Source organism: Australozyma saopauloensis, chromosome 3 (genome assembly GCF_035610405.1).
Source record: "Australozyma saopauloensis chromosome 3, complete sequence".
Classification (NCBI taxonomy): Eukaryota; Fungi; Ascomycota; class Pichiomycetes; order Serinales; family Metschnikowiaceae; genus Australozyma; species Australozyma saopauloensis.
In genome coordinates, this window is record NC_086133.1 from 492,889 (window position 1) to 516,263 (window position 23,375).

At 42.8% G+C, this 23,375-nt stretch overlaps 12 protein-coding genes across 12 annotated transcripts; 8 read left to right on the forward strand and 4 right to left on the reverse strand.

The window, feature by feature from the left end:
• Window positions 1–324: 324 nt before the first annotated feature.
• On the forward strand, window positions 325–2,295 carry PUMCH_002400 (uncharacterized protein; the record flags this gene model as incomplete). Its single annotated transcript, XM_063021410.1, has 1 exon — window positions 325–2,295. One exon carries the CDS (start codon window positions 325–327, stop codon window positions 2,293–2,295), a length of 1,971 nt encoding a protein of 656 aa, XP_062877480.1.
• A 107-nt stretch (window positions 2,296–2,402) lies between these two features.
• Window positions 2,403–3,779, reverse strand: PUMCH_002401 (uncharacterized protein; the record flags this gene model as incomplete). The annotated part of the gene is made up of 1 exon (XM_063021411.1): window positions 2,403–3,779. The coding sequence occupies one exon, from the start codon at window positions 3,777–3,779 to the stop codon at window positions 2,403–2,405; it is 1,377 nt and encodes a 458-aa protein (XP_062877481.1).
• Window positions 3,780–4,887: 1,108 nt separating this feature from the next.
• PUMCH_002402 (uncharacterized protein) lies at window positions 4,888–5,568 on the forward strand (the record flags this gene model as incomplete). Its single annotated transcript, XM_063021412.1, has 1 exon — window positions 4,888–5,568. One exon carries the CDS (start codon window positions 4,888–4,890, stop codon window positions 5,566–5,568), a length of 681 nt encoding a protein of 226 aa, XP_062877482.1.
• A 402-nt stretch (window positions 5,569–5,970) lies between these two features.
• Window positions 5,971–6,708, forward strand: PUMCH_002403 (uncharacterized protein; the record flags this gene model as incomplete). Its single annotated transcript, XM_063021413.1, has 1 exon — window positions 5,971–6,708. One exon carries the CDS (start codon window positions 5,971–5,973, stop codon window positions 6,706–6,708), a length of 738 nt encoding a protein of 245 aa, XP_062877483.1.
• Window positions 6,709–7,491: 783 nt separating this feature from the next.
• PUMCH_002404 (uncharacterized protein) lies at window positions 7,492–8,127 on the forward strand (the record flags this gene model as incomplete). Its single annotated transcript, XM_063021414.1, has 1 exon — window positions 7,492–8,127. The coding sequence occupies one exon, from the start codon at window positions 7,492–7,494 to the stop codon at window positions 8,125–8,127; it is 636 nt and encodes a 211-aa protein (XP_062877484.1).
• A 1,210-nt stretch (window positions 8,128–9,337) lies between these two features.
• On the forward strand, window positions 9,338–9,790 carry PUMCH_002405 (uncharacterized protein; the record flags this gene model as incomplete). The annotated part of the gene is made up of 1 exon (XM_063021415.1): window positions 9,338–9,790. The coding sequence occupies one exon, from the start codon at window positions 9,338–9,340 to the stop codon at window positions 9,788–9,790; it is 453 nt and encodes a 150-aa protein (XP_062877485.1).
• A 515-nt stretch (window positions 9,791–10,305) lies between these two features.
• On the forward strand, window positions 10,306–12,759 carry PUMCH_002406 (uncharacterized protein; the record flags this gene model as incomplete). Its single annotated transcript, XM_063021416.1, has 1 exon — window positions 10,306–12,759. The coding sequence occupies one exon, from the start codon at window positions 10,306–10,308 to the stop codon at window positions 12,757–12,759; it is 2,454 nt and encodes an 817-aa protein (XP_062877486.1).
• Window positions 12,760–12,769: 10 nt separating this feature from the next.
• PUMCH_002407 (uncharacterized protein) lies at window positions 12,770–14,131 on the reverse strand (the record flags this gene model as incomplete). The annotated part of the gene is made up of 1 exon (XM_063021417.1): window positions 12,770–14,131. The coding sequence occupies one exon, from the start codon at window positions 14,129–14,131 to the stop codon at window positions 12,770–12,772; it is 1,362 nt and encodes a 453-aa protein (XP_062877487.1).
• A 94-nt stretch (window positions 14,132–14,225) lies between these two features.
• On the forward strand, window positions 14,226–14,993 carry PUMCH_002408 (uncharacterized protein; the record flags this gene model as incomplete). Its single annotated transcript, XM_063021418.1, has 1 exon — window positions 14,226–14,993. The coding sequence occupies one exon, from the start codon at window positions 14,226–14,228 to the stop codon at window positions 14,991–14,993; it is 768 nt and encodes a 255-aa protein (XP_062877488.1).
• A 37-nt stretch (window positions 14,994–15,030) lies between these two features.
• Window positions 15,031–19,680, reverse strand: PUMCH_002409 (uncharacterized protein; the record flags this gene model as incomplete). Its single annotated transcript, XM_063021419.1, has 1 exon — window positions 15,031–19,680. The coding sequence occupies one exon, from the start codon at window positions 19,678–19,680 to the stop codon at window positions 15,031–15,033; it is 4,650 nt and encodes a 1,549-aa protein (XP_062877489.1).
• A 220-nt stretch (window positions 19,681–19,900) lies between these two features.
• On the reverse strand, window positions 19,901–20,959 carry PUMCH_002410 (uncharacterized protein; the record flags this gene model as incomplete). The annotated part of the gene is made up of 1 exon (XM_063021420.1): window positions 19,901–20,959. The coding sequence occupies one exon, from the start codon at window positions 20,957–20,959 to the stop codon at window positions 19,901–19,903; it is 1,059 nt and encodes a 352-aa protein (XP_062877490.1).
• A 550-nt stretch (window positions 20,960–21,509) lies between these two features.
• PUMCH_002411 (uncharacterized protein) lies at window positions 21,510–22,871 on the forward strand (the record flags this gene model as incomplete). The annotated part of the gene is made up of 1 exon (XM_063021421.1): window positions 21,510–22,871. One exon carries the CDS (start codon window positions 21,510–21,512, stop codon window positions 22,869–22,871), a length of 1,362 nt encoding a protein of 453 aa, XP_062877491.1.
• Window positions 22,872–23,375: the final 504 nt, after the last annotated feature.

Below are 23,375 nucleotides of genomic sequence, written 5' to 3' on the forward strand. Positions count from 1 at the left end.
TCATTAAGTATGCAAGACATTTGATTTCCGAGAAAATTCTCTATCAAAGAATAATTTATCTCAATACTTGAATCTATCGATACCCTGGCTTTTCGTTTTCTACACTATTTTATAGACCCGTGCACCTATCTTTTTCAACTCAAGTCAAGAAACAACATCAAGTGATCTAGATAGTCAGGATAGAATTCCAGCACAAACCACTAACTTTTAACTTAATTAGCTATTGAATCAAAATTCAGTTGCCTGAAAATTGGATCTTCGAACTCAATACCCCACACTTTTGGAGGCTCTACTGATTATATAAGAACCCAACACACACCGTAAATGTCACTTATTGGTGCGGCTACAGCGGGTCTTGACGACATTTTAGACGAACTCAGACTCAAATATGACTCCCTGGTTGGATTACTAGATGGTGATGCTGTAAGAGAGCTCCCGAGCCTCAATACCCTTCTGAACTTGAACAAACTTCTAGCTAAATTGGCCAAGAGCTTGGATGTTACCGAGGCGCAAGACTCAGACTTAGTTTCAGAGATTGATGTTATCCTTGCGAAACGTGCCGAGGAACAAAATGCTGAGGCAGAGAGCAGCAAGGAGACAGAAGAGCTTGCGGAAAGTAAGAAACGTGGAGATTCCGATCTTGACGATGAAGAAAGCATACCACTTGCCAAAAGACCGAAGAGAGAGGTTGCTCCTGATGATGCAGAAGAAAGCACACCACTCAAAGAAGAGAGTTCGGCTGTAGATGAAGTAGCCGAATCGAACTCCAAAGCCAACTCAAATGAACACGAAGATGGTGACTTAGAATCTACTGCGGACAAAACACAAGCTAAATTAGAGGAGGTTGCGGCCATTGATTCTGGCAATGGAAGTGTAGTACCAGAGCCCGAAATAAAGAAAGAAGAGGAAAATCTTAACTCGAAAGATGATCCAGTCCCTCCAGAACAAACTGGGTCATTCACCCCACAACATGACAGCAGACTCAAGAATCCTCATAGTGAATTCGTTACATCGCAATCGCTCTCAGCTTCAGCAATTGCCGAGCTTGGGTTATTTTCAGAGGAGCATAATGGCTTGGAGACACAAGGTAAAGAGTACTTGAAAAAGAGAATCGGTGTGGCCTCTTATCCTGAGAATGATTTGAAGCTGTACTTACCTGGAGAAATACCTGATATGGACTTTTCCAAGACTAAGGTCCCCCAAAACCAAGTCCAATTCACAACTTATCAAACATACATAGAGTCATATTTCCGTCCATTCTCCAACGAGGACATTACCTTTGCGAACGAGGATTTTGTCATCCCACCGGGCTTTGAGAAAAATTATGATCCCTTGGTAACGCCTTACCTAATACCTAAACTCGGGGACTTTTACGTTGACGTATGGGGGGAGGAGGATGTTGCGTTAGGCTCGAAATTGAGCTCGCCAGCAACAGTAAGACCTCCCATCGAGTCATTTAGACCAAAAGGCGATTTCGAGGAGATCAATGACGAGAAGCTCTTAACTGAGGATGTTTCTTGTGGGCCTCTATCAAATCGTTTGTTATCGGCAATAATGAGTGTTCATGAGTGCAAAAGTAACGAAGGAGATGATGATAAAGAGGAATCGGAATCTGACATTATCAAAAAAGAGGAGTCAAGCCTTGGCGAAGACATTTTTTCAAGAGAACCTGCTTCGAAGCTCGACTCTCCAGACACTTACAAGACAATTGCAGAAAACAATGACTTCTACTCAATGGAAGAAAGGTTGAAGAGAGAATTGAAATACATTGGTATATTCATGAACTTACCTTCCACAAGCGGGGAGAAACCAAGAAAAGGTAACGTGGTCGATTCTGAGGACTGGATTCTCAATCGCGAGGACGATGAAATATGTTTCGAGATAAGATCTTTACAAGAAGAGTTGAAAGGTGCGGTTGTGAGAAATCGTAGACGGAAAAAGGCATTGCTTCCAATCTTGAAAGAGCACCTAGCTTATCAGGAATACTGCACCATAGCTGAAGACTTGGACAAGCAGGTGGATCAAGCTTACATAAAACGACTCAAAGCAAAGAGCAAGAAAAAGAAGACCATTACAGAGCCCACAAGCACACCTCAGCAGCAAGCAGCCAATAGTGGCTTGAAGTCACTTTTAGACAAGAGAAACAGATGGATCACAAATATTGGAAAAGTGTTCAAGGCACCAGAGGTCATGAAAAGAATTGCGAGCAAATCTATTTTCACAGAAGAAACACAATCTGATGATGAGGATGCAGAGGGAGAAGTCGAAGTAGGTACAACAGAGGAGGCAACTTAATTTGTATAATACACACAATATTTTTCTAAATTCAAGCAAGAGTCTTACAGGCGTGCATAAATAATCGAAAGTCCTTGGTCTATGTACGTGCTAATTTAGATATGTCTCTACAAAGACATGCCCTTATTCAATTCCTGATGGGATGGCAAAGAGGTACAATTTCCCAAAGCTGCCATGGCGATAGGCTTATCCTTGAGTCTATAATTGGCCCAGTCAACAACATCCTTCTTTGTGATGCTTTCAACTCTCTCGAAGACATCCTCAGGGGACAATCTGAAACCTGTGTTAACCAATTGACGGCCAATATCTTCAGCGATGGCGGTGGAGTCGTCGAGGGCCAATACCAAAGATGCCTTCAATTGAGCTTTTGATCTTTCAACTTCCTCATCAGTGATGTTTCCAGACTTGAGACGAGCCCACTCGCCCATCACTGCATTGACAAATAAAGACATGTCAGTGTTGCTGTCAGCAGTGAAGTAAACTCCCATGAGACCGCTGTCAGCGTAAGAAGTTGTGTAAGCCATGTAGGAGTTAGCGATAGGAGTGCTACCGGGGCCACCCATAGCTGCGGTGACAGTAAGAGGAGAAGGTGAGTCAGAACCAATTCCAATGGAGCGGTCCCATGATCCAATGATACCGTTGGCAACCGAGGATGTGAAAAAATCTGGCGCCGACCAGCTCACACCCTCAACAGCTAAAGCGACGTGAGTCACAGGCAAGGAGTCGTCTTGAATCCTTCTTTCCGCGCCGTGGAAAATGGGGAGATCATCACCATGAGCAGTGAAAGGATTCTCGCTCTTTTCGAGATGGCCGAAGTATTTGGTGGCGTTTTTCACAAGCTCTTCGTGGTCTACACAGCCTGCTCCCACAAGGGCCATGCGGTCGCCTTTGTAGTTGGTCTTGATGTACTGAAGCAAGTCATCTCTACTGATGGTGCGGATTTTCTCACGGGGTCCCAAAATGGTTCTGCCCAAAGGCTGGCGATCATACACTATTTCATGGAGATGATCGAACACCACCTCGTCAAACATCTTATCGACCTCATCGCTCTCTTGCAAAATAACCGGTCTCTCCTTCTCGATAGCCTGCTTATCTAGCTTGGACTTGGTGAGAAGATCGCTCAAAATGTCTATGTTCTGCTCCAAGTCTCTAGCTAGACATCTAGTATAATACACTGTGTTCTCTCTGGAGGTGTAAGCATTAATCTGAGATCCCAAGTCCTCGATCTCGAGCTCTAGGGAGTATTGAGATCTTTTAGAAGTTCCCTTGAAGGCCAAATGTTCTAGAAAGTGGGCAGTACCGCTATTGGCATTGTTATCACCTCTAGACCCGGCATTGATCCACATTCCAACGGTGGCCGTTTTTGTACCGGGCATAGCCTCAGAAGCGACCGTAAGACCGTTGGGGAGCACGGTTGTTTTGTAGGTAGGCGAGGCCACCTTAGAAGCGGCCGTGGCCAAGTTTCTGGCGCAACGTCTAAGCATCGTTGTAGTATGGATGTAATCTGGGGAAAGAAGAGAAAGGATGTGAGTACTTGATTGATGTGAGTGAAAATAAGAGGCGAACGGAATAAAAAGCAGAGGAAAATAAAAGTAAGCTTGTTTATTTTATCTGAGAATTTATCTATGTTGGGTATGTTTGGGTTGTGATGCTCTTGCCTTGTATTACATAGCTTTGAGATCTAGACATGGTATTGATTATTTAAGCAGAGGCTCTTGACAAGGATATGCATTTCTCAAGCGAAATGAACAAAAAGAGAGTATATAAAAGTTTTGCATTGAAAAATCAGAAATGCGTCAGACTTGCTTGTCAAATTGGAAAATGACCTCGTTTTTCTGGCACTTGGGCGCCTAGATTTGCCTCCTACTGGAAATGGTGTCCTTACTAATTTAGTCAGCCCTCGCATAATTAAATTAAGGTCTTTTTTGTATGAGACAATTTATTGAAGCCAATTGTTTTGACCCATTTCTTTTTGTCTTCTTTGCAGCTTGGTGTCATTACTGCACTGGTATTCTAGTCTACTCTTCACACATTCAATGGCTTCTCAACCCATTGCAAGATCAAATTGAAAGTACAAAACGGCTCGCAGTAAATCAAATAAACTTTCAACAACTGAATTCAATTCAACAATTCAATCGATCGATCTTGTGAAGTTTTGTATTTCTCTGGACCAGAATTACTTTTTCGAAACCACTTCCCTATATCTTCCGATAGAAGGCGGCTGCGACTAGTCATACGAGGATAAATTCCTGCAGAGAACCGGTTCGATGATTATCCATCCTCTTCGAAATTCCGGTGAGTTTAAAGCCAAATTTTAAAAGAAACAACACCAAATACCAAAGACAACTCGTTCCAGATGGATTAGGCCTCAATAATGATCAACTCCTCGATATCCCGAGCCCCAATACTTGAATTGTCAAAAGTATTCCGACGCCAGGAGTGCACACTTGCCCCCCAGATTGTAACGTCCTCATCAGTATCCACCACCCTCTACACAGGCCGTTATCTCCCGGCCCGCATTTATTTTTTCAAAGTCTGATTCTACAATTTTCCATTACTGTACACCACTTCTTTTCTTCACCAACAACCACAATGAAGCTCTTTGAAAGTCTGCACATTTTTGATTATTCGTGGGAACAAGTGACTGCCGCCAACTGGCAAAAATACCCCAACGAGCTTTCCACACACGTCGTGAGTGTAGACATCTTAAACAGAGAAATCGACCCCGTCACCAACGTGTTACGTACTGAGAGATTGATCGCATGCAAACAACCTATTCCTAGCTGGCTCCGTGCTCTTGTCGGCGGAGATGAGTTTTCATATGTTCGTGAAATTAGCGAGGTGGACTTGGCCAAGAAGACCTTGGTAATGAAGTCTTCCAATATGACAATGAGCCATCTTCTCTTGGTCAATGAGACTGTCACATACACGCCTGACTCTGAACTCCCCGAGGGACGTACAAAGTTCGAGCAAGAGGCAGAGATCACGGCGTTCCTGTCCTGGTCCAGTATATGCAACAGGATTGAGGATTGGTCTGTGGAGAGATTTGGACAGAATGCCACGATCGGCAAGAAGGGATTCGAGTTGGTCCTCAACACTCTTTCTCAGAAGTTGGAGCAGTCCGAGGTGCTCGTAAAAGATGTCGGAACATCCATCTTGAAGGAGATTGACGAGGTCAACGACTTGACCCACGAGCTTGTAAATGATGTGACTGTCAAGACCAACTCCGTTTTAAGCCAGGTTCAGAGACTCAAGGGTTTCTGGAGAAACTAGTTTCGAACAGTCTCAAACTTCTTCAATTCTCTTCTACATCTTCTACATGGCGGCTCTCAAGATAAATGTAACGAGCCGAAAACTTTACTCGACGACAACCTCACTTCCACTTATGAATTTCCAAGACTTCTTGCAGATCCCAGCTTCATTATTTCAAGCTGTTCGGAAGTGTGGCGCATACAGGACCCACCACCAAAGGTACATCCAAACACAACAGGCACCGCAAGGACGGATCCAAACATAGCATTATTTATTTATTGATAGATCATTTGTAAATACATCATTACACGAAGCTAACGAACGTCTCCCACCAGTAGCGTGGTCGTGATTCAAATCCGCACCTACCACCCCTACCACACAATATGCATCCTGCAGCCAGACGGCTTTGTGGATTCACCTGAGATGCTCATCTCTGGTCCTCAGCCAGGTAACTCTAGTCGGTACGAAGTCTCGATGTTAAGTAATGGGAGGAAAAGAGCGAAGTCATCACAAGAAGGGTACGATTCCCGCCGATTCAGTGCCCAGTTCGATGACCACTTCTTTCCCTCCGGCGAGCCCGACTCGTCGCTTTTTGCATCGTTCGACAAGAACCCACATATGATCCAGTTCCCCACCGACGACTCAGCACAGTTTGTAGCTGATTTTTTGGACGAGGAAATCGACAAAGCTTTGCAAACACGCATTGACCCTTGCATCGAGGCCAAACGCTCGGAAACCCCTTGCGTGAACACCTCCAACAACACTCTGCCCCACACTAGCCCCTTTGAAAGCTATGTGAAACAAGAAAGTGTGACTTCGGGCGAAAACGAAAACGACAACGAGAAGGTTTTCGAGCCCCAACAAAAAACTGCATCGACGGTGTGTGTCGAGACTGTGGCTACATTGAAGAAATCGATCGCCAGTAGCAGCAGACTCATCGGCACGTTCACCGCCCTCAAGACGACATACCTTAAGCTCTGTAAGGAATTCAACTTCTTACTAGGGAAGTTCAATGAGAACGAGAGGATTAAAATCGAATTGATTCACGAGAATAATGAGTTACGGAAGCTTTTATGGGAGGCCATCAGGGACAGAGAAATGGACCGCAAACAGTACAAGACGCAGTTAGCTTCGCTCGAAAAAAAGAAGGCCTGTTTATAGACGCTAGCGGCGCTGCCTCATCATTTATAGAAAATTGCATATCATCATAGAGTTCATGTATAGGGCATTAGCTGGCGTTGACCACAGACAGAGGAATCATTTGGGATTTTATTGAGAGACCGACGAGAACCACAAAAGAGAACCCAAATTAATTTATACTATAAATCCCAACCTGTGTCCAAGGAACAGTTCTTGTGTGACCCCAACCTCTTCCCTTCAACCACCTACAATTATTGTCGGAATCTCTCGTGGGCCTGCTCGTTGAGATATCAAAACCTAAATGAATTGAACAAGCACTCAATTCCGATCAACCAAATTCGTCTCCAAGTCTCAACACCCTCATCAGAACCCAGATTTATTGGCATACATTATGACTTCTTTGACCAAACACCAAGAACTGGTCCTCCTAGAATTGCATATGATTTTGATGACGGTCCGGCGAATAGACGACTCTCTCAAGCAGTCCATTGGACTTCTCGAGAATCCTCAAACGGGCTCCGTCCGAACCGCTTCGTACGAAGAGTTGGTCAAACGCAATACTCAAAGCATCAAACACATTCTCGAACTACTCAAAGAAATTTAAATGAAGCACTTCTCTCCGAAAATTGTGGAACTCTTTGGTATATCCTTGCAAATGATTCGATTACTTCGATTTAATTCGCTTCTCTTTCACAACTCGCGAATTCATCTAAACACTGATAACAGACGTGAAAACAACTACTTTACTCCTATTGCAGTTTTCAGCATTTCATAAGCATACATTTATATAATTCTATAGACAAGATGGATGATTCTCAAGTCGTGGAGAAGTATCAGCAGTCGAAGCTAGAGGCCACTGAAAATTCAGATACAGAGTCGCTACTGGAGCTTCTAGAAAGCTTGGAGAACGACGATGCGCTCGAGACATATAGGGAGGAACGCCTTTCGCAATTGAAAAAGGAATTTCGTCTGATAGATCGCGCAGTTGAGGATTTTGGCGACCTAGCTGGAACAGTACACTACACGAACAACGAGAAAGAGCTCATGGATACTGTTGCAAATGCAAACACAGCCATCGTCCACTTCTACCAACCTGCCTTCAGTAGGTGCCAGGCAATGAATGACCTCTTGAGTTTGGTTGCCGAGAAGCACTTGCCCATTCAAGTTTTGGCAATACAAGCTGAGGACGCGCCATTCCTAGTTAGTAAACTCAAGGTGAAGATACTCCCGTTTGTTGTGATCTATAAACAAGGCCGAGAAGTTTCAAGAATTGTTGGATTTGAGGGGATTGGTGGATCAGAGAAGGGTGCCTCGTTGCAGAGCTTCGAGGCTTTTTTGATGCTGCGAGGACTAATTGACAGAACAACTACCAACACGAAAAGCGTACGCGATAAGAAGGCAATTGATATCGAAGAGGATTCCGGTGACGATTGGTACTAATGGACATTTCATTCGGACTCGTCCGAGCTAAGTTTTACACAAGAGTGTTCTCCATAGTGTGCTCCACCAGGAACGCTGCCTGTGTTGACTTTTGACACGTTTTACTGGGGGTTTGGAATCATAATCAGAGTAGTAATCCCTAGCGCTATACCGCTTGCGACGGTTTTTAAGCACCTTGTCGCCTATGGACATCTCTCTTTTGTTGCTAGTGCTATTAGGACTGGCTAATTTCCAAGTGGCTGGCTGCAAACGCGAACGGTGCCAAGATAGAACCCCGGATATGTGGTGGATGTCTATGTTATAAACAGACTCAAATAAAGTGTCTTCAATTTTGGATAGACATTTTGTTTGTTTATGAACGTAACTGAATAAATTGTTCCTTGGCCCAAGATATCATGTATTGCTGGGGAGATGCTATGCCATTGTGGACACTGAAATATTGATAAGGCACGAAGCAATCGTAGGAAATACATCGATAATTGATTCGTGGAGTCATTTCCAATATTTCAGAAGAAATTTACATCAATTGCTGCAATTTGATGAGGTTGTTCATGTATGTCTAGTTCTATTGACAGGTGCGTGCATAGAGAAGAAAACCCATAGAAGTGACATATTGGAATGGACTTGAGTTGTGAAGAGAAATACATAATACAATAATGTAATTCGCGAGTAATTCTGTCTCTACATTGATTTTGATTGTGTCGAAAAGGATTTGCGCTTTCTAAATTCTCAATTGGTGAATGTGAGCGAGACTAATCTACCTCTCCCCAACGACTATTCAAGTCGGGTGCAAATGTTAGACGATTCCAATAATTGAAAATTTTATACTGGATTGTTTGAGTTCGAACGCGTTTCAAATTGCTTGAATTATCATGTCAACGACCACTCTCTTGCAATATCTCTCAATCTCAGATGATCTCCCACTGCCAACACCGAAACAAAAAAGCCTAGCAAAATCATTAAACATATAAACTTATCGTCTGTAACATCTGGCGATTCAAACGAAAATATCCTAAATTAATTATACTTTTCAAACTGGTCCACTTAGGGCACAAACCCTAATGGTGCGCACCAAGGATGATGAGATTGTCTGCAGTACCGCCAGTAGGCACCTGCCTGCCGCTGGCGAGATATTTTCGCAGAGAAGCCTCATCTCTTTTTTCCTCACTGTTGGTAAGAACGAAGCAACACCCGCTGCAGACGAGCCAATATGCAAATTTTCGTCAAGACCTTAACCGGTAAGACTATCACCCTTGAGGTGGAGTCTTCCGACACCATCGACAATGTCAAGGCTAAGATCCAAGACAAGGAAGGTATTCCTCCAGACCAGCAAAGATTGATCTTTGCCGGTAAGCAATTGGAGGACGGCAGAACCTTGTCCGACTACAACATCCAAAAGGAGTCCACCCTTCACTTGGTCCTTAGATTGAGAGGTGGTGGTAGAAAGAGAAAGAAGAAGGTCTACACCACCCCAAAGAAGATCAAGCACAAGCACAGAAAGCACAAGTTGGCTGTCTTGACTTACTACAAGGTCGACTCTGACGGAAAGGTCGAGAGATTGAGAAGAGAGTGTCCTAACTGTGGTTCTGGTATCTTCATGGCCAACCACGCTGACAGACAATACTGTGGTAAGTGTCACACCACCTTCAAGGTTAACGCCTAAGTGGTTTAGATACTAATACAACATCTAATTATCTTCATTATGTTGTAGATCACCGTAGTTTATCGTAGTTTATCGTAGTTCATAGTTGTAGTGAGAAAGGTCAGAGTTAACAAGAGGTTACCTGGGGGAATTGAAAATGAGAATAAGAATGAGAACAAGATCTATTCGAAGCAATCGTATTTTGACGAGGCTTATTGAAATGTTGACAAAAACGGCGAGTTGTTGTTTTTCTAAGTAAAAATTGCATTACAGCACTGTTTGCGATGTTTCACTTTTCTGTGGATTTAGCGATCACTGCTTGAAATAGAGAAACTGTCAGATCCGCAGCGGTGTCACAATTTGCACAAATACCTACAAAAAAAATTGATCTCCTGGGAGTTCAATAAACTAGAAGTTATTAAACATCCACTGAATCCAATCCTAATTTGACTTTTCATTTCCAGATCCTATCCCCCCACTCATCTTTGTTTTGGCTACTACACACAAGTCCTCGATAAGACTACTACACTTCAACTATGAGTTTCGCCATCTACGACCTCGAGGAAGATGTGCGTAGCCTACTACAGCTCGACAACTTTCTCGACGGAAGAACAACGACCGAGTTTGTGGAGGAATTGAGTAAAGATCACATCCGCAAGGGCGCCGAAGTCAACAACCTAGAGTATCTAGATCCAAAGCCATACATCCGTACTTTTGAGTCGACATTGAGACATTTGAAGCAGCTCTCCGAGGAAGCCCAACGCCAGAAAGTTGCTGCGCAGAAGGAAGTGGAGGATTATGAGCTCAATCACTCCAAGAATGTGCTTCAATTATCATCGCAGGTCCAATCCATCGTGTCGGAGTTTGACCAGTTGGACCGCGAAATCTCTAGCATCAGTAAGAAAATCGATCCGCTCAACCAGGCTTTGAACAAAATCACCAACTCGCGGGAGCGCTCCATGGAAGCCATCTTCTTGATTCGTGCCTACCATGGCTTTTACACCAAGGAGAAGTACGAGCCTCTTGAGAAGCTCCGCGTGGCTAACTCCATGGACCAAAAAATGAAATGTGCTACAACTGTCAAGAATCTCATAAGATTGGCAAAGAAAATAAATAGTCTCACAGGCAACATACCCAAGGTGGCCAAATGTGAAGTGACCATTGAGAAATACGGTGAAACCATGGAAAAGGCTCTCATTGATCGGTTTGAAGTTGCATCTGAGAATGAAGATTATGAAGAAATGGGCCGTATCGCTAAACTTCTCTTCGAGTTCAACGGAGGCAGTAGTGTTGTTCTGGCTTTCATCAACATGAGTGACTTGATCATTGACGATGAAACCGAGACTGAAGGCGTCGTATCTCTTCTTGATAATGATGATTTATGGAAAGCTTTGGATGATCCAAGCACTCAAGTACATGACCTCTTCAAGAATGAGGCAACAGAACATCGTTTGAACTCACTTAAAGTATCCATCAAATTCCATGCTCGTATCATGCAAACTGTGTTCGAGAACCCGACCCCTGTGTTCAAGATTATGATACAAAGAATCTATGCGCAGATGATTCTGAATAAAGTGTCCACTCTCCTACTGTACTCACAACAGGCAGGGTCTCTAGCGCATGTACGAGTACTACATGATCTTTATATCTTAATTGGCGATTTCACAAAAGACATGAAAGACTTTTTCGTCACCAATGAGTTCGATGAGAACAATGATATTGGGAACACTTTGGACCAGTGCTTTGCTGATTTGTTCATCGATACACTCTCTGACAATTCATATTTCAATCTCGAAAAAGAAATGCTTGAAAACGTTATTTTCGGTATTGCTCATCCATTTAATTCGGTCAATGAACGTGCTTTGTCCAGAAAAGAATTGGAAACAAAGCTACAGGGCATCGATAACGAGTCATCCGCGTTGAACATGAGTGTTGTGGGCACTCAAACCACTGTCCAAGAACATAGTAGATTCAACCTTGTGGAGAGCAGAAGAGTGAGAAAATTCAGAGAGTTTATGAAGACCCGTCTAGACATACTGAGAGAACGTGTCGAAGCTCCTTCAAAAGATCAAGAACTTCCTAGCATATCGCAAACAAGAGTCGTCTTATCGTTGGCCATCGAGACAATCGCTAGAGTTCTTGAGCTCTCACCACACAAAGCCGCTGATTTCTCTCTCGAAATTCTCGAGCTCCTTGTTTTAGACTTCGGAGGACTCTACGTTGCATGTGGGTTAGAGGTTGCATATGATACAGCTGTCCAGGAAAAGGCAAATGCAACTACGGCGCAGACAACAAGACTAGATTGTTTGCGAATTTTCAGTCTTACTAGCGAGATTCTTTTCATGCTTTCTTCATGCATCAAAAGCATATTGCTTCCCTGTACTGTAAACAACTTACCGGTGAGAAGCCGGATGATCAGTTTGACAAATACATTCATCCAAAAATGCGAGTTGTCATTGAATCTCATCCTAGAGAGTGTTATGGGATATGTTACTGACCGCATAAGCCACTTACTAACTACCCAGAAGAAAAAAGATTTTGTTTGCGAAATGATAGACTCCAACCAAGACTACACTGAAACATGTGAAGCGATTTCTGATTTCCTCATTCACACACAAGGATTGTTGAAGGTTCATCTAACAAATGAAAACTACACTAACTCTCTTATCAAAATAGGAATGATTACCTTGAACCTTATACTGGACCATTTCAAGAGATTCCAAGTCAATACTACGGGTGGTATTGTTCTCACTCAAGACGTCATTCGTTACCAATCAGTCATTGATTCTTGGGAAATTGCAGAGTTGAGCGAAAAATTCCAGCTCTTGCGAGAGATCAGTAACTTGTTCACAGTACAACCTAACCTCATCAACTCTTTGATAGTTGAAGGTCACTTAGCGGGTCTCAAGATATCTACTGTGAGACAATATATTTCAAAACGTACTGATTTTACACCAAGCTACCTTGAAAGAATTTTTGGAAGGAAGTAAGGGGCGGGCCTTACATGTCGACGTATAATGACAAAAGATATAAAATGAAACCCAAAATGACAATGCATTGAAATGAAAAGGAAATGTAGTCAGCAGGCTTGCGTGAAGCACCTGGAGACACGCTCTGAGTGCCACTTGCCGATCTGAAAACTAGTAACCACCAAAGAATGCACGTAGCAATATAGCCGAATGCATAGACCTTGACATTCACATATGGTGTGGGTAGATAGCACATTTTGGTTTCGTAAGTCTTTTCAAAAGCATTCGTACCAGCTTCATTCAGTACTGGGTTATTTAAGGAGAGCAATTGATATGCTGGGAACCTGATGCCGTTGGTCATTGAAGGTGTTTTACAAGAAATTTCACGAGCTAGATATTTTGACTGGTCATCATAATCGAGATGCGTCATGTCACAGTAGTCATGATCGTCTCCGCTGAAGACGATTAGTGGATCAAATTCATGAAGGAGCTTGTCCGTGACCCAATAATCAATAACTGTTTGATATTGCACTCCACGCATGAGCGGGAATAATTTTTGGGACTCGCGTCCAGGACCACATGTCTCGACCTTTGGATCCCGGAACAAAGGTACATGTGTGAGCATGATCTTGGGCAACAGAGGGTCAATGGCAGATTTGATAGCTTCAACGTATTCACGAGACTCCGTGTGAACCTCAGGATCCTCGTGAGAGTACGAGATTGTGTCGAATTGGAGAAAGGTGTGATTTCCCAAAACATAGAAGTCATTCAGCTCGCCAAAATGAGCGGCAAATCTCTTTCTGGTAGCCACAGAAATATTTTGAAAGCCAATATCGTGATTACCAGGAAGCCCGCGAAAACTTCTGTGGCCCGCATATTGCGGGAAGATTCTATTGAACCGCTCAAACTCCTCGATCCAGGGTTGATCGTCCCAATCACGACCACCATCAAAGAGATCGCCAATGAACAAAGTGGAGTCGGGCTGAAGCTCGCTCTGCAAATACTTGTAGTTGTAATGGAGATAATTGTCGCCCAATTTGCGAAGAATTTTGTCAATTATCTTGGGCAAGTGCGGATAGGTATGGTCGTCTACAAGTTGAGGATCGGCCAAAATGGCCAATCTGTGCGGTCTAGTGTTTGCCTGCTCCCCTTCCCATCCTTCCCAGGTTTCCCATGAGCACGCATTCAATGCATTTTTCACCCGAACTCTTTCGAAATAATTGAATGTGACTATCCATAACGCAACTATTGCAAGAACAGGTACCACGACCAGGATCCTGAAGAGTCTAGGCGAGGCTGCTCTTTTCCCAACCAATTGTTGGTCTCCAGAATTATGGTCATTGTCGACATGAGTCAGAAAGACCTTTTTTCGCTCTCTCAATCCTTCTGACATTTGGAAAGAAGGGAGTCTCTATGATGCGCGCGACCATTCCCCAATATTTCAAGTAAATAGACAGATCTATATTTAACGCCTCGGCACTTTCTTCATGGCGGAACGGAAAAAAAGGAAGTTGCGCCTGAACCACGAATTAGCTTCCTCCAATACCAGACTCTTGAATTTCGATAACGGCAATGCTCTCCTCAGCCTGAACCAACCCATCTACTTGGATAGACAGCTAAAGCCCAATAAAACAAAGCTCCGACGTGTTCAAGTGACTGAAGCACAGCCCGAATTGGCTCAAAGGGAGCCTCCTAAGTTTCGGGATTTGGATTTGCCGCATAGAAGGCACCGCAATACCGTCGATCCTTTGGCAGATGAGGTCTACGAACCTTTTCATCGTAGGATGAAGAAAGACGAGAGGTCGGTCACTTTGGCAGACAGGAGCAAGCTCCACTTCGACGTCGATAACCTACGAGGACAGTTGACTCTTTTGAACCAGCACGATTGGATTAAACATGTGCCTACGATGGTATCGCTAAATGATCGAAACGACTACGAGGAGCTTTCCAGGAAAAGAGTTCTTGCCAGAAGGGAAATCCTAAAAAATCTTGAGAAATTCCAAGACTGGGAGGCTCGCACAACCGCCCATACTTTGGCGGTGAAAAACTACTTAAAAGGAAATATCGGCCTTGGAGATGAGGATGACTCAAACGGCCTTATTTTGGACCGATCACTAGATAGATTAGCTAAGGAAAGGGCAGCTCTAAGGATTGCTCAACACGGTACGCCGGTCCGTATCGTCTTGAGAAATGGCTTTGACTTGTTGGCAATGCCTCACAGAAAGCCTCGGATCGTACTTACTGGTACCTCATAAGATGCAAACATATCTATTTAATGTAAAACTACCATATTTAAATGACGTGGTCCGCTATAGCATGCACCACTTTTGAATAGATAGGGCCAAATTTAGCTGGGACCGAGAGATTCGTTTTGAGACCGAGCTCTTTCACTGAGAAGTCAATTTGCTTGTAGATCCTGGTTTGCTGGCGTAAATCCAAGTTAGGTTTATTGGGCCTAAATTCCCTCATTACCATTGGACGTATGTTGTATGTTGTGGCCAAAACGAAGCGCAATTGAATGAGAGCTAGAATCGATTGGCACTGGACAAAAATGATTTGTAAATTTTCAATCATCATGCCACCTTTCTGATGAAGACCCATTGCATCCGTTACACGATCAGAGAGATCATATCCATCGCTTAGGATGACGCGATCCAATGTATGTAAGATGATGCAAACTTCCTCAAGACAAGTGTAGTTGACAGCCAGGAGGTTAAGAGCGAGGAAAATAATTTCGTCTCTTTTAGAACAAGCGTCTGCTAAAGTCTGAGCAGAGAAGCCGCTCTCAAAGACTCTCATTAAAGTCAATACCAACTTCTTTCTGGATATGTACGCGCTGCTGACAACACGATACACATTTCTAAGAAAGTGAGGTGCTTGATCAATTTGTCCATTCGTGAAGGCTTTGACGTAAGAGATAGCCAACCTGAAAGCCTCTAGATAATTCGAGTCTGCCAAAGATTCATGCTTTTGGAATAAATCTACATGTAAACTTGTGGCAATTCCTCGTATCTTTTTGTTGTGAGATGCTTCTAGAGCAATAATTGTGGAGATGCACACCTTGGGATTTGCTAGACCAAGTTTGAGAGCGAGCTGCATGAACAAAACGGGGCTTTCTGCGTTCGGCTGTGATATACAGATATTGAGCACCGCTGGTAAATACTTTTGAGCAACATTTGAACAAATTTCGTCATTCACGGATCGTGGAACAACATCGTCGAAGCTGGCTCCATTGAAATTAATACTTTTTGACGAAGTGGACTTAAACCCAGCGCGAAGCTTAGCATTCTCATCTTCCTTGTGCAAAAAACTCATCAAACATTCAACAACTATGAGTTTGATATCATTTTGTGCCCCACTAAATATGCTATCGACAGTTTTGAGAAGATTTTGGTTAGAATACATCACAGGATGAGTATTGGCGATCCGAAGAACATTGTCAATGCAAGCAATTCTGATTTCTAAGTTCACATTGTTGTGGTAAATCATTAAAAAAAGCTCTACAAATGAGCTTGACACATCCCGGGCACCTGGCAATAATACCTTGTGTTTTTGGAATAATGGACGAGAGTTGTCAAAAGAGCAAGTAGACACAAAGGCACCTATCAAGTTTATCAAACGCACAAATTTCCGCGATTCAGCCGGTTTCGTTAGGGCGTATCCGGCATCTGTCATTGAATAGAGTAATTTCATTGATGAAATGGAGGCCTTTAGTTCACGAGTGAAGTCGTTTTGTACTTTGCATAGTTCATGAACAACCGATATAGCTTCAAAAAGTTCCAAAGAAGAGAATTTTGTAAGGTTTTGTAATAGCGCTGTTTGGGTAGTCGTCACGAAGTCTGGACGCAACACTCGACAAGTCGGAAGAACTATTCGTAATAACTTGAGAATGAGTAGTGCTGATCCTCCAACAAGTGATTCAGGTAAAACAATGTATGGGCTGACGGTCAATAAATCGGCTTGACTTATCAAGTTTCCATCGACTTCGGCAAAAGCGATGGCAAGATTCAAATGGGAAATCAAGGACGTCAGAGATTCCGATTCAATATCATTGACAATTGAATTGAAAGTAAAGCCAATGATGCTCTTGATATCAGATACATATTCACCCTGATCTTTCCCGGTCAAAATTGTTCTAATAAAGTCCTGAAAGAGTCGACACAGACGAGAGTCTTTCAGAACAACTTCACTAAGAATAATCTGCAACTTCTCATTGCTTGTCTCCTTAAACCATAAGCAAGTTATCGAGTTGATTGCAAGATTGACGACACTCATTTCTCGGTCGTCAAGACACCTGATTAGTTTGAGCGACGAGTAAACTTTCAATTCAGAAGTTGTTGACTCGCTATAAAGGCGCTTCATCAATCGTATTACTCGTTTGCGAATTAGCTTACTGTCATCATGTATGCGCGAGCCAATTAAAAGATAGTACTTTTCAAGTAGCTCTGATCCTGTGAACATGTAATTCCCAATCAACTCAATAACTGCATCTCTGGAGAGAGGCGAACCCTCTTGCAACAAATTAGAAATTGAGATTTTAATACTACTGATCAGTAGAAGCTTAGGATCTAAGTCAATTAAGAGACTTAGCACTCGAATTGCCTTTGAGGCCAATTTTGCCCTGTGCGACTCTAAACTCATACAAAGCGTTTCTAAGAAATGATCATAAATACTGATGTAATAGGTACTCAATAACATCTGGTCATATAGTTTCTGAGTGTTTTCGTCGTCTTGAGCATATCCTTTCAAGAACCTCAGTGTGTGTCCATTCACGAGCATGTCCAGAAATTCATCTAAAATATCCAAATTTCTTGTAGAAACATGATCGAGCTTGGAAGATTCTGAATCCACATCGATTTGGTAGAATATGCTGAATGTTCGGTGCCTTTGAAGTGTATTGAATAATTTGGCAAAGTAGATGAGAGAACTTTGGACCCGATACTCGAATTTATCAGAATACACTCTTTGGCAGCTCAATAAATTGCTTTTGTGTAGCTTTGACGCAGCTGCAAGAATATTGGTATCAATCGATCCTTCGCAATTTGGTACTTCAGAAGCATTCATCTTCATCTTCAAGACTACTATTGCACATTTGCTTACGATTTCCAATACGAAAGGTTCAATACCTGCTGCAAATACACCATTTCGAAAATCTTCTAAGAGTCTCTGGCTTATAGCAGAAATGATAATAGGCGCTCCCGGATATTCAGGTAAAAAGGCCATTTCTAGAAGTTCCTGGAGCAATGTTGCGAAGCGATCTTTAATTGAAGAGTCATTCAGGGCAAGGAACTGCAGGACGAAGTCTACCAATTGATTCGTCACAAATTGCACATCTTCACCAGAGGATATAATAGTATCGATTAGACCAAGCCTTTTCTGTGAAATATGGTGCTCCTCGCCCAAGGTCTTGATTTGACCTGAAAAGAGGTCTAGCTTCTTTTTGAGTTGAGTTAAATCTTGTGATTCTATAAGTTTTACAAGCAAAGCTGCAAATACCAGAATCGAGGAACCATTCGAAAGTCTAAAGGCACTTGAAATGGCTCTCCCTTGAGAATTATCCTTGAATTTCATTAAGAGTTCATTGATAATATAACTCCTATGGCTTGGAGCGCTTGTGTAAATTTGAACGAGAAGTAAAATAATGCAATTCCGCAAATCATCGAGACCATTGTAGCATGTATCTTCGAAAATCAGTGATAGAATAAAAGTCTCAACACTGCCCAACACCTGATCGTTTCCCAGATTCAACTTGAGAAGAGGCGCTAGAAAGTTCATAGTTTCGACTGTTTGAGGAATTAAGAGTGCGCATCTTTTAGAACGAAAGATCTCAAACACTAGCTTTGACAAGAAGTTGATGGCCTCTCCCAAACGAGAGTCCATATAAAGCCTTCGATCATCTAGTTGACTGTTGAGAGTACGGAGAAGAATGGAGCATGCCATGAGAGAAGCGCTCAAATCGTCCATACTTCTTTGATTAATGTTTCCGGGTTGCGAAAGATCACGCATACATAGTATTTGTACCTTAAGAAGCATGTCAATACTGAGATCCCTGAATTCCGCGGAATTATACAAAGCGTCTAAGTTCTTTGAGATCGTTTCCATATCTGCGGGATGAAGTAATTTGATTTCCGCATTGTCAGGTACTTGATCTGAGGCATTCATACTACCTTCATCATTAATCACTTGATCTACGATTGCCAAGATGCTGGCAACTCTTGCATCTTTGAGTTGAGGAAAAGAAAGAGACGTGTTTCTGGGTGGTAGTCGTTCCCTTCTGACGCTCTTTGGAGCTTTACCTGTATTTGTGGGATTGAGTTTCCGAAACTTGGTATCGAAATTTCTGACATGTTCTCGAAAAGCTTCTTTGTTCGTTCTCTTTGGAATGTCTCTCATATCTTCCGCATCATCCAGTTCTAATTGTACTTGTTGATCCCTGAGAACGAGGTCTTCGAATTTGATCCGGCTCGTTGCTTGCAAAGTCTCGAGTTCAAGCTTAGAAATATTCGGAACGACCTCTCTTTTAGTCTGGGTAGCCATGACTGGTCTTCTAAAGACGACATTACTTACATCCGTATGCTCATAAGCACCAATTTCCAGCAACAAATCCGAACAAGCAGATATTTCATCATTCTCATTTGAATCTAGGCAATCTAACACGCGCAGTAGAAGTGGCTGTGATGCCTGGGGGAGATATTGGGTAAGATCAGGATTAGGAACTGAAACATCAGAAAAGCATAGAAGAGGCACTAATTCTTGTTTAGGAATGAGATGATACAATGGTGTGATTCCAAGTATATCAGGCAAGTTGAGCTGAGGCTTCTTTTCTTGCATACGTGAAGACAATCGTTCTGTCTTACCTTTTGAATAAGTATGGGGTAGATCTGAGACAGGTCTGACCAGATTTATACTAACATATCTATTCACATGGGAGATCAAAAACATTTAAATATTAACTCTTTTTGAAATGTAGCATTTATTTGGGTATACACTTAGTGATCTGTACTGAAGACGTTTTTTTCTTCCTCCATGTTAAAAGATACTATGACAGCATGAACTGGCCGAACTTTCTATTTGTTTAATAAATCATAGAGCTTCAGAATAAAAATCCCTTTAAATTTGCTCAATGTCTTTACAACTCGCATCTTCAAAACTATCATTCACTTTAGTTATTTGTAGCAAATCTAGAGATCTTGAACGACGAGAGGGGTGGCAATATCATGGTGCTTAAATCTTCTCTGATTGTATCGCGAGGATGATATACTTTATTTTTGTATGGCGATGCGAGCCAATTGATGGCTAGATTTTTGAGAATAGAATGGGTATCGAACACATTCACATAGTCTGGATTTCCTCGAGCATTATTCAAATATTCGCGGGTTGTGATATTATTTGCCGTCAAATAGGTGTGGAATAGTAGGAGAAGTAACGGATAGATCACGCCCACACACGAGAGAAGACCTAGCAAAAGCGAGACTGGGCTGTGCTTCACGAAATCTGCAAAAGATTCGTACCCTTCCATTCTCCGATATCGGGAACATCGCAAAAACATGAAAGTCCCAAGATAGAAACAGGTGATCACCGTGGTGAGGAGGAACCAAAGGAAGAAACGGTAATTCCCCGCCCCAACGCAATTATTGATGTACACGCAATGATGATCATGGTTTTGCACACACACATTGCACACCAGGCAGTGGCTCATTCGAGGAGTTCTCCATATGTGGCACGTTGCACAATACTTAACACTAGCGCCTACGGTACGGTTTGAATAGTAAGGCAACGAGATTGTATCAAAATACTCATCTGGCCCGGACTCCAGGAGCAATTTGGTGCTATCGAAGGGCAAGTGAATATTTTTTGGCTGAAGCCCAGGATCACTGGTTGAAGCCTTCACTAGAAAGCAGAGCGTCAAGACCCATAAGTAAGAGAATATAATGACGACAGCAGGGCTCTGGTGATGCCATGCCCATGGAGCTTCGAAGACCCAATACAAAATCCCGGCCGTGATGAGAGTCAACCCGATCGCCAATCCATACGGGTTCTTTTTGACCAAGAATGATCTGCCTCCACATAGATACACATACGGCGTCTCGGTTGCGGCCTGGTAATTTCTGTGCCTTTTTTCAGGCGACACTCGATTGGGATCAGTGACGACCCAGTTGGCTAGGCAGTGATCGACAACATAGTGGATGTAACGGTATCGTCGAGAGTCTTCCTCAGCCATTAGCCATGAGTCTGTGGAATTGAATCAGACGGTATACAAGAAAGGAATGTGGTGAAATTGATGCTGAAAGAATTTATGGAGTTACATCAAGATATCGTCAAGGGTGTGGAATAGTATACTTTCCTAGTAGTCGCCTATGTGTGGGGCATGGAAATTCAGACAAGTGAGAATGTGATTCCAATGATGCTTTACTCTGCGAGGAATTTTGTGAAAAAGATAAGATTGATGGATTGAAGAAACTGAGAATAAATTAAGAGAATGATTACAAAAATTGAATTGGGTTCGTAGTGTGATGTTGTGTGATGTCCATCTCTCTAATAAAGCTACCATCTCACAGCGTGAATGTAGTAAGTGTCTAGTAGAATACACAATGGTACTGATCTAAAAGACCCAAAAATTGAGAGCACAATTTCTTACTCAATTCTTTTATCTGTTTTATTATATAAATTCAAATTATCAAATTCCTTCTCAAACTCACTTGCCGTCTTTATCTTCTCCACTCTAGTCTCTCTATTACTTTACTACCATATACTCTAACCATTCTCACCCAATGTTCGGTCGGGCGAGACTAATATCCAGACCAGCAAACTTCCGGCCTCTTCGGCAGCCACAAATCGTAAATAGAAGATATGCATCGAGTGCTGCTCTACAACGATGGGCGCCAATCCTAAACGTAATCACTGCTGCGTACGCCGGAGGCCTCATTATTTGCAGTGCTTCGCTATTTCTATTGTACAGAGATGCTGTTGATAGACAGAATATTCCATTTGAGATCGGCGTCAATAATACGGTCACGGCTGTGAAGGCCATAGGTAAAGACGATGTGTTGGAGAGTCCTAGATACGCCGTGAAACACTACAGAAGGCTTTTGATCGAGTTGGCAAAAAAAGATGATCCGGATTTGGAGTTCGGCGAGACTTTGCCCGATGGCCTGAGAAACTACACTGTTCCGTTGCTCTCATCAGACGTTTTGCTCCAGAAGAAATCCAAAGCATTCGCAAACTTCTACGTAGACATTGTGCTCAGATATGCGCGGGCATTGTTGGCGAAAGGGTTGCTCAGAAACGCACTAGCGCTATTTAAAGGAATTGCTGACGATGACGAGATTTTCAACTACATCGGTGACCCTGAGAAGATGTCGCAGTGCTGTCGAACATTGAGTAGAGTCACAGATGATCCGGCAGAGCAGTTCAAGTATTTGGAACGATCCATCGCAATGCTCTCAAATACATTTCAGAGCGTCCGAATTGACCAAGACTTCTTGTTGCAAGATGACTCGCAGCTCACAGATGAACTTCTCCTCTCCTTGAACGCCCTTGCGTTCTGCCATGCCAAATATGCGTCCACGCTTTCGAGAAAGCAACAGAAGCAGGAGCTCAACAAAGCGTTGAATATCTACTTGGCAAATTTGAAGGCCCTTACTACCGTCAAGGACCGCATAGTGTCAGGAGAACGTTCCCAGGCATCATATCCATTGATTAACTGTGATGTAGAGGGTTTAAACATGTCTTTGGCCGAGATCAAGGCTCATATCAGCGAGATTCTATGGGCCACCAATCACAAAGAGAGTGCAATCGCGTGGAGCGAGGAGATTGTTCACGACATCTACTTTGAGCATTCTCGAAATGCCAGAGCGTCGCCTATTCTTGACGGGGTCTTAGGGAACTTGCAACTCATGTACACCAAAACAAAACGACCCGAAGAGTCTGAGAGATGTGAAGCATTGAGAAAGGATTTGAATGTTTTTGACAAAGGGCAGCGTAGTTGGTACGATAATCTCATCCGCCGGTTTACCAGAATTATCTATCACAAGGGCCCATTGGGAGTCATTGAGAAGGCTCTTAAGGAGCGCGTTGGTCCTGTCCAGCCGCTTCCAGACATTGAGTCGTATGAAGATGAAGACGAAGAATAAACAATAGCTTTCGTTATGTATATATGTTATAAAGGTTACAAAGGTTACAAAGGTTACAAAGGAAACCCTGCTCCAGCGCCAATTCTGCTTAAACAATTTCAATTTGATGTCAGTTCCATTCCAAAAGGAAGGAAAAAAAATTAGAGTGCTTTAATATCTTTTTAACAAAAGATTCCAACCGAATAGCCGGGTGTGGAACTAGCACCGATACAATTCACAACAGGACTGTAAGTGCATAATGAAATTTCATCGAGGAAATTCTGTGAAAAAAATCATCTGATAATCTCCATGAAATTAACAAAAAAGAAAAAATTCATCACACTTTCATTTCCGGCATTCTTCTGTTGTTCCCGAGGTTCTCTTCCGAGTGTGTTTCCGTTACCCTCGCGCGCAAGAGCCAATCATATTGTCATGAAGTAAGAAAACCCGGGCATTCCTACATATGGATACCCCAGTATCTTACAACCCCAGGTCTTCAGAAAACCTTCCGCTCTACCACTTTCA